Source organism: Salvelinus sp. IW2-2015, linkage group LG35, assembly GCF_002910315.2.
Source record: "Salvelinus sp. IW2-2015 linkage group LG35, ASM291031v2, whole genome shotgun sequence".
Lineage (NCBI taxonomy): Eukaryota > Metazoa > Chordata > Actinopteri > Salmoniformes > Salmonidae > Salvelinus > Salvelinus sp. IW2-2015.
The window spans coordinates 9,716,141-9,729,071 of record NC_036874.1 but is presented as its reverse complement, the minus strand read 5'-3'; the positions used below and the strand labels follow the sequence as shown (position 1 = coordinate 9,729,071).

The 12,931-nt window shown below is 42.5% G+C and overlaps 1 protein-coding gene across 1 annotated transcript; it reads right to left on the bottom strand.

The window, feature by feature from the left end:
* Window positions 1-3,459: 3,459 nt before the first annotated feature.
* On the bottom strand, window positions 3,460-12,682 carry nr1d2a (nuclear receptor subfamily 1, group D, member 2a). Its single transcript, XM_023980124.2, has 8 exons — window positions 12,216-12,682; window positions 7,112-7,339; window positions 6,800-6,888; window positions 6,492-6,636; window positions 5,581-6,305; window positions 5,146-5,322; window positions 4,672-4,882; window positions 3,460-4,209 (listed from the first exon to the last, which is right to left on the bottom strand). Exons 1-8 carry the CDS (start codon window positions 12,232-12,234, stop codon window positions 4,013-4,015), a joined length of 1,791 nt encoding a protein of 596 aa, XP_023835892.1. The 5' UTR covers window positions 12,235-12,682; the 3' UTR covers window positions 3,460-4,012.
* Window positions 12,683-12,931: the final 249 nt, after the last annotated feature.

Sequence of the window (12,931 nt, the reverse complement as noted above, 5' to 3'; positions counted from 1 at the left end):
TTCAGCTTTTATTTCTTTCATCACATTCCCTGTGGGTCAGAAGTTTACATACACTCAATTAGTATTTGGTAGCATTGCTTTTAAATTGTTTAACTTGGGTCAAATGTTTCGGGTAGCCTTCCACAAGCTTCCCACAATAAGTTGGGTGAATTATGGCCCATTCCTTCTGACAGAGCTGGTGTAACTGAGTCAGGTTTGTAGGCCTCCTTGCTCGCACACGCTTTTTCAGTTCTGCCCACAACATTTCTATATGATTTAGGTCAGGGCTTTGTGATGGCCACTCCAATACCTTGACTTTGTTGTCCTTAAGCCATTTTGCCACAACTTTGGAAGTATGCTTGGGGTCATTGTCCATTTGGAAGACCCATTTGCGACCAATCTTTAACTTCCTGACTGATGTCTTGAGATGTTGCTTCAATATATCCACATCATTTTCCTCCCTCATGATGCCATCTATTTTGTGAAGTGCACCAGTCCCTCCTGCAGCAAAATACTATTTACACACTATTCATATATACATATTTATATTCTTATATACAATTAATTTAAATTAGATCTTTAATAAGAGGAGAGGTTCTGTGATACAATATGTTTTTTTTTATCAGATGTATTGCTTTTTGCAGTAACTTCTGGTTGCAGAGCATTCCATGATGACATGGCTCTATACATAACTGAGCGACGCATTAAATCTGTTTTTGGTTGGGTACCGGTCAGGTGAGGTGAGGACTGAGGATGGGTGGGGTGCATTATGGGAAAGCGTTCTTAGAAGAGTTCTTTGAAAACCAGCAGTCTATATAGTGCCAAATAAGGGTTATTTGGCTCGTAACCATAGCAGATCCCTTTTTTGTGCTACGTATAACCTTTTTTTTAAAGGTTCTATGAAGAACTTTGTTCATTTAGTATTTAGTAGGTTCTCCATTAGCTGCCGCCAAGGCAGCAGCTACTCTTCCTGGGATCCCAACAGGGTTAAAACAGTTACAGCTCAACAAAACACAACAACCGCCATATATAAAACAATACATCATACAATACATTATTACACTATTATTACACATTTACAATATAAAATCCACAATACCACAGTAGAATGCATGTTAGAGTGTGAGTGCGTTTGTGTGTGTGTGTGTGTGTCTCTCTCTTCACAGTCCGCCTTGTGCCGTGAGGTGTTGTTTGATCTGTTTTTACTGCTCACTTGAGTTACTTTATGTGGAAGAGAGTTCCATATAGTCATGGCTCTATGTAGTACTGTGTGTTTCCCAGAGTCTTTTTTGGACTTGGGGGGCTGTGAAGAGACCCCTGGTGGCATGTCTTGTGGGGTATGTATGGGTGTCTGAGCTGTGTGTTAGCTGTTTGAACATGTGCTTTCAACACCTCCCACAAAGACATTTAGCTCTCCGTGTACATTTTAGGGCCAGTCGTGCTGCTCCGTTCTAGGTCAACTGTAATTTGCCTGTGTTCTTCTTTGTGGCACTTGACCATACAACTACAATGTTTCAAGATACTTTGAGGTTGTAACATACATTGTTTTAGCCCAATAATGCTAATGCCGGTATTTTTTTTCTTTAAGTATCCCTTTAATTCAACAGTGGTGAGGGGAAACTCTAGGAAAGCCTGTATGTCCATGATCTAGCTAGCTGGTGCTGGACAACTATTCAGGACACCAAACAAATGAAAAACCAAAGTCAACCAATAGCGCTCTAGAATTTGGTAGACCTTTACGCTCAAACCTTTACACTAAAAATCAGCACTTGCCTTTTGTTTGATCAGACAGTGTTTGTTTAATCTTTATTTGATAAGGCAAGTCAATTAAGTACACATTCATACTTACAATGGCAGCCTGACTGACGGTGTGTGTGTGTTGGGGGCACAATCCCTGTTGATACTATGTGTAAAACATCATTCTCTGAGCACACTGACATGAAATGTGTTATTCTAGGAAGGAATTGATGATCATTGTGCCGGAGTCTGGCGTAATGGTTGGCCTTTCAGACTCCGAAACACATATATCCCTGGCGACTTGGGTATGAATCCCATCTCAGCTCTTCCTGTCTCCCTTCTACATTCTAACTATCACTGTCCATAAAACGATACAAATATTAAATATCAAAAAATTATTTATGCTCATTATTGCTTCTTCGGGGCATTTTAATGCAAGGTCTTACATCCATTAAGATACAAGCCATAACTTATTCATAAGTCAGAACTGTATTGAATTGAGTGTACTTTTCTACTTACACTCACGCATCCGTTAACCTGGCTAGCGTATAAACCAGCTACAAAGACTCCACTTCTGTCGGTCTCTGGGCAGCTCCTCTGCTGAAATACACATCTGGACATTTCCAGCTGTACTGAAATCAGTTTACACCATGGAAATAGTGGTACGACATAACAATGTCGACAGCGCGCCCTTGTGGAGGAACCTTAGTCATTGCATTTCAGGTCCACATTTTGGTTACAGAGTTGGGGGGTCACTTTAAGCGAGGGTTGTTAAACTCATTCTATGGAGGGCCTAGTGTCTGCAGGTTTTTGGTTCTTCCTTTCAATTCAGCCCTAGACGAACAGATGTGTGGAGTTCCTTACTAATTAGTGACCTTAATTCATCAATCAATAGCAGACACTCGGCCCTCCTTGGAATGAGTTTGACGCCTGTGCTTTAAGCCAATTAATTGGACCTGGTTTGTAATATGGAAAATCACTGTACAATACAGTACCCCCTACAAATGATATCGCAATGTAACTAACCACAAACCTACAGTTCTTAATGCTTTACCCCTCATAGACGCTCATATTAGATCACCAAATGAGTTCAAACATATTGCACACAAAAAACTCAAGACCGTAAATAATTTCACTTGTATTTATTTATACTACTTATATATATATGATAGATATAGCATAACTATTTATTTACAAACTGCAATCTTGTCAGTAAAAGGAGACAAATACAGACATTCCCAAAAAAACAACAGATGGGAAACAATATCAGTTTTAAAGTCAGTGCTGTGCTGAAATCCCAGGAGGTAAAGTCAAAACCACCCAGTAACTCCTCACTGTGAGGAAGGTGGGGAATCAGTTCAGGAACACTTCAGTATCATCGTGTTCACATCATGCGCACATGATGTGGGTCTGTGGTGGCATGTGAGATTTTGGAGGTTGACAGTCCACAACACAATGTGCAAAGTTGTGTTGCTGAAATAGTGTACTATCAACAACTCCCCAGAAGGAGGCGTGGTAGAAGCAGCTGAGACAAAGACAGGCAAAAATAAAATATTCAAAATATTCAGACAAATGAAATACCCAATGTACACAAAGGACAGTAAAGATGATAATGCAGTTGAACAATTCAAAAATAAAGAAATGACGCCTTCCTCGGAGGGTTGGGAGCGACAACGTCAAGTTGTTCACTTAAGGATAGCCATGCAATTGCAGCAATTATCTGATTAATCAAGCATTCTTTTTTGATATAGATGCTTACATTGAGTCTTGAGGGCTTTAATCAAACATATTGGGTCGAAAACAGTGACCAATTGATATTGCGCGTCGTTTGACACATCCAATAGATAGCATAATCATCACATTCACATTGCTCGTGAGCAATACACATTGGAATTAAATGGCTTTAACAAACAAAACCAAGTAGTTCTGCACTTCATCATTTCAAAAAGCCGGTATAGTATTTCTTCATCTGTTAAATTTAAAAATAGAAAGGAAAGGTGCCTCTAACTTGGTAAAACAACAAGCCTCTCACACAGTGTCTGTGCAATAGCTCAGTTCCCAAGCCTTCTCCTATGACTAGAGTACAGTATCTTCTCTTCTTTGACCTTTGTCCCTATCAACATAGTCCAAAAGAAGAACTTCTCAATACATTCTGGAGAAATACACTGAGTTGGTTGTCTGCAAACCAAGGTCTCCCCTTGGTCCTGGTATAGGAGTGGCAGAGGAAGTCAGTCCTGGTTTTAAAGTGTGGAAGGAGGGTATTAGGAGTCAGATGAGCCCTATTGTGAGTGCCCCATTACGAGTGCACTTTGAAGGCCAGCAGTTCTTCAGAGTGTACGTTGTTGAGGGAGCGCAGCTCGGGCAGCTTCAGCAGCAGCTTGGTGAAGGTGGTAGTCTCGTTGGCGTGGTTCTTCATAATCAGACTCCGCAGCGCTCGGATCAGTGTGTCCTGCAGCGCCTCCACTGACTTCAAGTCCTGGATCCCCGAACGATCTGATCACAGAACAGAGCATAAGAACAGTCTGTATCAAAGAAGGCTTTACGTTTCATCGTACACATAAGTATTGTGTGTTAACACCAGTGGCTGAATGGTATGTACAGGACTGCGTTTTAAATGGCACTTTTGACCAAAGTAGTGCACTATATAGGGAATAGGGTGTCATTTTAAACACAGGACCATAATACAGTCAGCCAGCCTGCCAGCCAACCAGTCAGCGAGAGGACAGCCAGCCAACCAGTCAGCCAGATGACAGCCAGCCAGTCAGCCAGAGGACAGCCAGCCAGACAACCAGAGGACAGCCAGCCAACCAGTCAGCCAGAGGACAGCCAGCCAGCCAACCAGTCAGCCAGAGTACAGAGTACAGTGATATGAGGACAGTGTGTTTACAATTACAGTGTGTATAAAAGGACACTGTGTTTTACAAGGACACTGTTTACAGGGACAGTGTTATTTACCGGCGGAGACGAGGACGACGGCAATGAAGAGGCTCATCTCATCCTTGTCCAGCTGCAGAGCGGCCAGCTTCTCGCTGAAGTCACACATGGAGGTGAGCAGCTGCCCGGCCCGCAGCGAGCGCAGCAGCTCCAAGCTGTAACACTTCCCCGTCAGGAAGGTCACGGTGCGCTCGGCCACGTCGAACAGAGAAGCGAAGCGCACCATAAGCACCTGGAGAGAGAGAGGTGGGAGAGAGGGTGTGTTAGAACAGGGGTTTATGGTGACTAGCACTGGGCAACACACCTAACTGGGTTAGAGAGAATTCAATTTTGAGTTAAAATACACTGATACTCTGTCATAACATATCTACAGACTGTAATATATTTAGCCAATTCAACACTCAGAGTTAAAGAGAGTGCAATGTTCAGTTGGAACACGACAGCCAGAGTTGGGAAAGATCTATTTTTGGTATCAGAGAGTCCAGGGATTCTTACCTCAAACGTTCCGTTTTTGAGCAGGCTGACTTGGTCGTACTCGGAGAGGTCTCGGAAGCCCGGGATCCTCTTGGCAAACCCCACCACCTCGCGCACGGCCGGGATGAAACTCAGGGAGAACTCCTCCCAGATCTCCTGGCTGCGCTGGCTGGGGTCCACATAGAGACTAGGAGTGACCTGGGGTGACAAGAGTCGAGAACAGGGCCCTCAGTTATGGAAAACAGAATACTGGAGTAATAATGCAGAAGAAACAAAATGGAGGGGATTTAGAGGATAGGCCTTTTTAGGTCTTTTCCATGTGTGCTTTAGGCATGGTTATGGGGTAATTTCAGGTGTGCAGTATACAATGCATTTCTACTGTAACATTTTATAAAGAGACCTTCAATCTCCTCAATGTTTCAACGAAGAATAATTAACTGATAAAAGGACACTCACCATGTTTGTCTTGTGGTCCTGTAAGCTGTATGATGGTCCACTGTAACCACTGGAGACGGTCTGTACGTTGTGCATTGTGTTGTGGCTCCTGTGATGGAGGCTGTAGGAGTCCTCTGGCATTCTACCACTGGGGGCGCCGTTTAGCTGCGCAGGCTGCTGCTGGTAAACAACTCTCTCTTCCCGGTAGGGACCGTTGGTGACGTGTTGATGGCTGTTGCAACTAGGTTGGTAACCCCTGGCGTCTTTGTTGCAGCGTTTCCAGCTCTCCTGCAGTTCCTCAATGCGGCTGTCTCTCCTGTCTTTTACAGTTTCCCTGGCGACCGGCGAAGGTGACTCCTCCGGTTCCTCTTTGATGGACTGTTGCTGCTCACGGCGGTACGTGAATGTGCCCTGGTGACACACCCTGGAATGAGGAACCTCGTCATCGCCGCTATCCGATGAACAGGAAGAGGCGGAGCTAGAGCTGGTCTCCATGGAGTCTTGAGCGGAACAGGGTGAGGAAGGGTTGGAGCCTGATGAAGACGAGATAGATGAGGAAGAAGAGGCGGATGAAGCGGAGCTGCCGTCATTGGGGAGCCCTTCCGTGGGACAGGGTGGACTCTGGATGCCGTGGAGCATACTGTGGAGCTGGCTGTTGTTGTTCATCACCATGTTGTTCATGGCGTTCTGCATCTCCAGCAGCATGCGCTGCTTCTCTCTCTTTGGGATGCGGCCAAACCTCACAGCTGGAGAAGGAAATCAAATATAACACACATTCGTACATATATCACTAATAAGGGCTTAGATATCCCTACAGTCAGTCAATCCATCCAACTTGTAAAAGGAAACCCCTCACACCATTAACCACTGTATTTCCCTGTGGGAAAAATTCCGTTATAATTTTCTATGTACATTTAAAAGTGGAGACTCACAATCTCTAGACATGCCCACAGCCAGACACTTCTTGAAGCGGCACTGCTGACAGCGGTTCCTGTTGATCCTTATGACGGTGCAGTTCTCCATCTTCAGGCACTTCTTATACCGGATGCTATGCTGGATGCTCCTCCTGAAGAAACCCTGAGAACAATCACAGAAAACATTGTTTGTGCGCGGTCATTACCTAGTTTAAACACGAATGAGACTGTCAAAACACTTACGACACAGAGCCGTTGAATAACATGAATGAAACCTTGGACTGGCAGTGTGGCATTCCGTGAGAAGCAGTCAGGACTAGTCTTACCTTACAGCCCTCGCAGGCGTGGACGCCATAGTGGAACCCCGAGGCCACGTCGCCGCACACCTTACACAACAACACCATGCCGTTGATCTCTGTAAGGAGAAACACACAGCAATGTTACTACTAATTCACACCTCTCTAACAAATGTACTATTCCACCTGTCATTGATGATGACTCATGTAGACTTGAGAATACGAAATGCACCTATTACCTGGATTAGTGTGGCAACTCATACAATGCATTTCCTATCCATTCTGAATAAATCTAGTATCCTTGCCATACTGAATGTATTTCCAGGGCTGAAATGCACTCACTGGTGATGCTGCTCTTGGTGGAGGTGGATCGCCCAGTCTTGTCTGTGCCGTGGCTACGTGGGTGCTTGGCTGTGGTAGGGCGGGCGATGTCCACCATGATTCCTACTGCCCGGCTTGGCAGTGAGGGATGAGGCGAAGAGGAGCACAGGTAGCCGCTGCTGCAGCTGTCACTCAAACAGGACTCCGGACTGGAGGCGGAGCCAGAAGAGATGTAGGCTATTACACCACCTGAGGGGAGAAGGGGAAAAAAGACAAAAGGTTAGTGGAATATAAGTCAAATATACGTCATATCAAAAACATAATATTGACGTCATAATCTTGATGTCGTAATATTTTGTTACAACTAAGAGGGACACAAAATATTATTCTAAGTTTTTACCCCATTGTAAGTCAGAGTAAGGTTATAATAGTGATGGAAATGGACCGACTAGGTCAAAGGTAAATGATAAACCATATATAAACATAATATAAGCCATAAAATCTGATAAAGCATCTGCCTGTTTGCCCTTGCCACACCCACTACAGAGCAGGACTTATGCCAGACCGTTTCCCCCCTTCGTTCATTCATCCTGGTGTTTGACCTGTTTTTACTACCTCATTCCTGGCAATTGAATAACACCACTGTTACATAACAAGTTGGCTCTATGGGTGTGTACAGTTATACCAAATAGTACAGCAAAGCCTGCAGTCCAAGTCAGGGTCATACATGTCACCACTATGGAAGAAAATGTTTGAACAAAAACACTAATAATCACAAAAATACTTGATTTAAAGACTTTTGGGCACAGGGTGATAAGGTGTGTTACATGATACCCCGAAACCTAATCAAAATCGCAAATATCTTCCATTTGACCTAAATGACTTAATGGTGTACCTTCAAAACGTGACATTTTACAGTGTAATGTGAAAACGAATGTGTTTCTGTAATCATTTGTTCACTTTAACATTTCTTTTCCATCTAGGTTGGGGTTGGGTGTCTCAGTTCTTCTGTACTATATTATATTGAATAATACTGCCATCTACAAAACAAAAGAGCAGTAACTGCACTCTTGGTCAAAAATGTGTTGACATTTTTTATACATTAAATACACGATTTATCATGTGGACAAAATGTGTTTCAGATAAAATGGGATGTCATGTTTGCAGTAGCTGGAAAAAGTTAGTGAAACCAAGGAAAAAAGCAGTAAATGCAATAGCTCACCTCAGTTATTGCTTTTGACCCTGAATCACTAAGCTTTGGGCTGCAGTTACTGTGGTTTAACATGGCATGATTTATTGTTGTTTGTTGAAACAAGTATCAAACTATATGACACTGACAGCCACATACAAATAAATGTATGAACACAAGTTTGTGTTAAAAAGAAATCATTAGGAAATATCTGGGCATTTCCTCCCAAATATGTTCTCACTCGCCTATAGTAGGCAACCCAGACTTGCCAAAAACCCTGAGGGATGCCAACTTTAATCTTTGGCATACTCTAGGAATCAGGACCTTTTCAGACCTATTTCATCAGAAAACCATTACACTGAAATCCTTTCAAGAGCTCTGCAGTGAATTCAATGTGCCAAGATCCCATTTTTTAAAATATCTTCAAATTAGACATGTCATTTCCTCATTTACTTCCAAGAGGAGGTTTAGAACTCAGTTGAATGAAGTTGAAACCCTTCTTGTCACAGCACAATCCATTAAAGGCAAAATATCTTATATCTATAGACTCCTTTCTGAGAAAGGAGGCTCCTCCTTTACTCCTTTGAAAATAATCTGTGAAAAAGACCTTGGTCTGACTATCAGTGATGAGTTATGGGCGAAGGTTTGCGACAGGGTATACTGCTCCTTTACTAATGTAAAAATGAAAGAATCTAATTACAAATTTTTGTACAAATTGTATTACATTCCCTTGAGACTCCATAGAATGAAAACAGACATTTCTCCTAACTGTAAAATATGTACCTCTGAAAGTGGAAACTATATGCATGTATTTTGGAGCTGTAGAGAGATTGCCAGATTTTAGCAATCTATACATACTGCTGCACAGAAAATACTAGATGTACAGTTTGATATGACCCCGTGTATCTATCTTCTTAATGCCCAGCAGGACTTTGCTTATGACCATTACATACTTTGCTAAGAAATGTATTATTCTATTGTGGGCCTCTAATACCTCTCCTACATTTAAAATGTGGATTGACCAGATTGTTGACTTTTCTCCCTCTTGAAAAGCTCACTTATGACCTCCGCAAGAGACAGCCCAAGTTTGATAGACTCTGGTCTCCACTACTCAACTATATTTCAAGTTGGACAGAGTGAATGGGGTGATTAGGGAGATGAACAGATGCATGTTGTGTAAGGTGCTGTAAAATCAAAAAACTAATTATTTGCTCATTGTCTCAGCTAAGGCTGAAAATAGCTAATAAGAACTTTTTAAATGTTGTAATAATTATTATTTGTGTGTATGTGTATATATATATATATATATTACTATTTTTATTTTATTTTTATTATTCTTATTTATTTTTATATATTATTTTTAAAGTCTGTCACATATGTGAATGTGGAATGTGTTTTGTTGGTTGATTGAAAAACAAGAAAACTTAATAAAACTTTAAATTGAAAACGAAAAAATAAATCGTAATTCCAGTCAAGACAGGGCTGATTTCAAGGTTTTACTGCTAACCTACAACGCATTACATGGGCTTGCTCGTACCTATCTTTCCGATTTGGTCCTGCCGTACATACCTACATGTACGCTACGGTCACAAGATGCAGGCCTCCTTACTGTCCTTAGAATGTCTAAGCAAACAGAGGCAGGGCTTTCTCCTATAGAGCTCCATTTTTATGGAATGGTCTGCCTATCCATGTGAGAGACGCAGACTCGGTCTCGACCTTTAAGTCTTTATTGAAGACTCATCTCTTCAGTAGGTCCTATGATTGAGTGTAGTTTGGCCCAGGAGTGTGAAGGTGAACGGAAAGGCACTGGAGCAACGAACCACCCTTGCTGTCTCTGCCTGGCCGGTTCCCACTCTCCACTGGGATTCTCTGCCTCTAACCCTATTACAGGGGCTGAGTCACTGGCTTACTGGTCCTCTTCCATGCTGTCACTAGGAGCGGTGCGTCACTTGAGTGGGTTGAGTCACTGACATGATCTTCCTGTCCAGGTTGGTGCCCCCCCTTGGGTTCGTGCCGTGAGGGAGATCTTCGTGGGCTATACTCGGCCTTGTCTCAGGATGGTAAGTTGGTGGTTGAAGATATCCCTCTAGTGGTGTGGGGGCTGTGCTTTGGCAAAGTGGGTGGGGTTATTTCCTGCCTGTTTGGCCTTGTCCGGGGGTATCGTCGGACGGGGCCACAGTGTCTCCCGACCCCTCCTGTCTCAGCCTCCAGTATTTATGCTGCAATAGTTTGTGTCGGGGGGCTAGGGTCAGTCTGTATATCTGGAGTATTTCTCCTGTCTTATCTGGTGTCCTGTGAGAATTTAAGTATGCTCTCTCTAATTCTCTCTCTCTTTCTTTCTTTCTCTTGGAGGACCTGAGCCCTAGGACCATGCCTCAGGGCTACCTGGCCAGATGACTCCTTGCTGTCCCCAGTCTACCTGGTTGTGCTGCTGCTCCAGTTTCAACTGTTCTGCCTGCGGCTATGGAACATTGACCTGTTCACCGGACGTGCTACCTTGTCCCAGACCTGCTGTTTTCAACTCTCTAGAGACAGCAAGAGTGGTAGAGATACTCTGAATGATTGGCTATGAAAAGCCAACTGACATTTACTCCTGAGGTGCTGACTTGTTGCACCCTCTATAACCACTGTGATTATTATTATTTGACCCTGCTGGTCATCTATGAACATTTGAACATCTTGGCCATGTTCTGTTATAATCTCCACCCGGCACAGCCAGAAGAGGACTGGCCACCCCTCATAGCCTGGATCCTCTCTAGGTTTCTTCCTAGGTTCCGGCCTTTCTAGGGAGTTTTTCCAAGCCACCGTGCTTCTACACCTGCGTTGCTTGCTGTTTGGGGTTTTAGGCTGAGTTTCACTTTGTGACATCAGCTGATGTAAGAAGGGCTTTATAAATAAATGTGATTGATATGAATACAAAATAAACGGGAAAAAGACAACAGTTAACATCTCCAATGATCTGACTACAATTAATTTGGCTCGACAATTCAAAAACGCTGAAGTCATTTTTCAAAGTTTCCATTTATGAGCAGTTACTGCTCTTTTGCTTGAAATGGCAGAATAATATATTGTATTTTAGTTTCTGTCAAAAGTAAAGTTATTCTTGTAGTCATTTGGTGTTAAACCACATTATTACATAAAAATGTTGACATTATTAAGCCAAATGCTTAAATATGGGCTAAATAAGCCCAGCTAGGAAAATACTTCACCTGTTGTTTGGTGTACAGGAGGCTCAGACACAAAATCAACATAAATTAATATATTATACTAAATGTAGTTAATGGTCTCGAAGACCTGGCCATGATTACCTAACCAGCTATGACTATTCGCTTCCAAAACCCACCCACATGTGGAGCTGTCATGTCTAAGAGAGCAAATCTAGGTCACCAAAATTGTTTCCTTCAGTTTCACGTGGACCTGCATACAGCCCTCGAGCTTGGACTCAGCGCAGAATTATGCAATGATTGCGTCACAGCCTCTTCTCGGCCAATGAGCAGTGAGAGTCGAGAAGCATTGGCACATGGCTAGGCAGCTTGGTCCATGTGAGGTGAAGCAAAGCAGAACATTGTAGTGTCAAAACAAAAAACCCCGTAGCACAGTGGCATTCCTAACCAATATACATGGCTTGACAATAAGCAGACCAGAAAAGCTAAATAATCTATTAGGTTTCTAATTGTGGTCCATATATAACTTATAAAAATCACACAACTAAATAAAATGTGGACAGATATTAGCCAGATTTTACAAGCTTTTTCCTAGAACAGATGCTTAGAACGACACATTAATTCTTGACAGCAACAGTAACACTAGATTTGTAACAAAGTAACACATTTGCAACAAAGTAACTGGTCAATGTAGCGAGAGGTGGACACTTTCAATTACATGACAAGATACATTGTAACATTGTAATAGCACGGATAATAAAGCCGGTCTTACCAGGCTTGATTGAGCCCATGTCTGCAGGCACCTCGATTCTGAGAATCTTTAGAGAAAGCAACCTATACTAACTAAATGTCTTGTCAATAACTCGCCTGTTTCACAATGTCAACTGGATGTTTTCTGTAAGGATCGCAAAGTGCTATTATCCTTAGTAGCACAGCCGTTAAACTCAAATTCAAAGCGTCGATCATCTAAAGCTCAACACTGTTTCTTATTTTAGTCTCAACTACATTACTGTAGTAAATATTTGTGGCATTAATATAATTATCTGCACTCCACTGTCAGTATCCTGAACAAAACAAATTCTGCTCTTCTTTCAGCCAAAATGTTCCCGCGACTTTTCAATGGCATCTAATACAACCCGAATAGTTTTTATATATTTAAAGATCTGTAACAAGATGAGAAACGCCGGACGAACTCCCTTGTTGGATGACTCTTCTGTACGATGACTCTTCAGTACTCAATGTTCTAAATAGTGTGTTAACCATGTGACCCAGTTGTCAGCCACTCCCACTTGCGTGGGCGCTTGAAAGTCACTTTAACCCAGTGACACACTTTTACAGACCAGAGGCAGACTTAAAGGCTCAGTGCATTCAAAAACGTGAATTGTCCGTGTATACACACAAACACTGTATATCCACACTATGAGCATGGAATAATACTGTGAAAATGATAATGCCCTTTTAGTGTAAGAGCTGTTTGAAAAGACCACC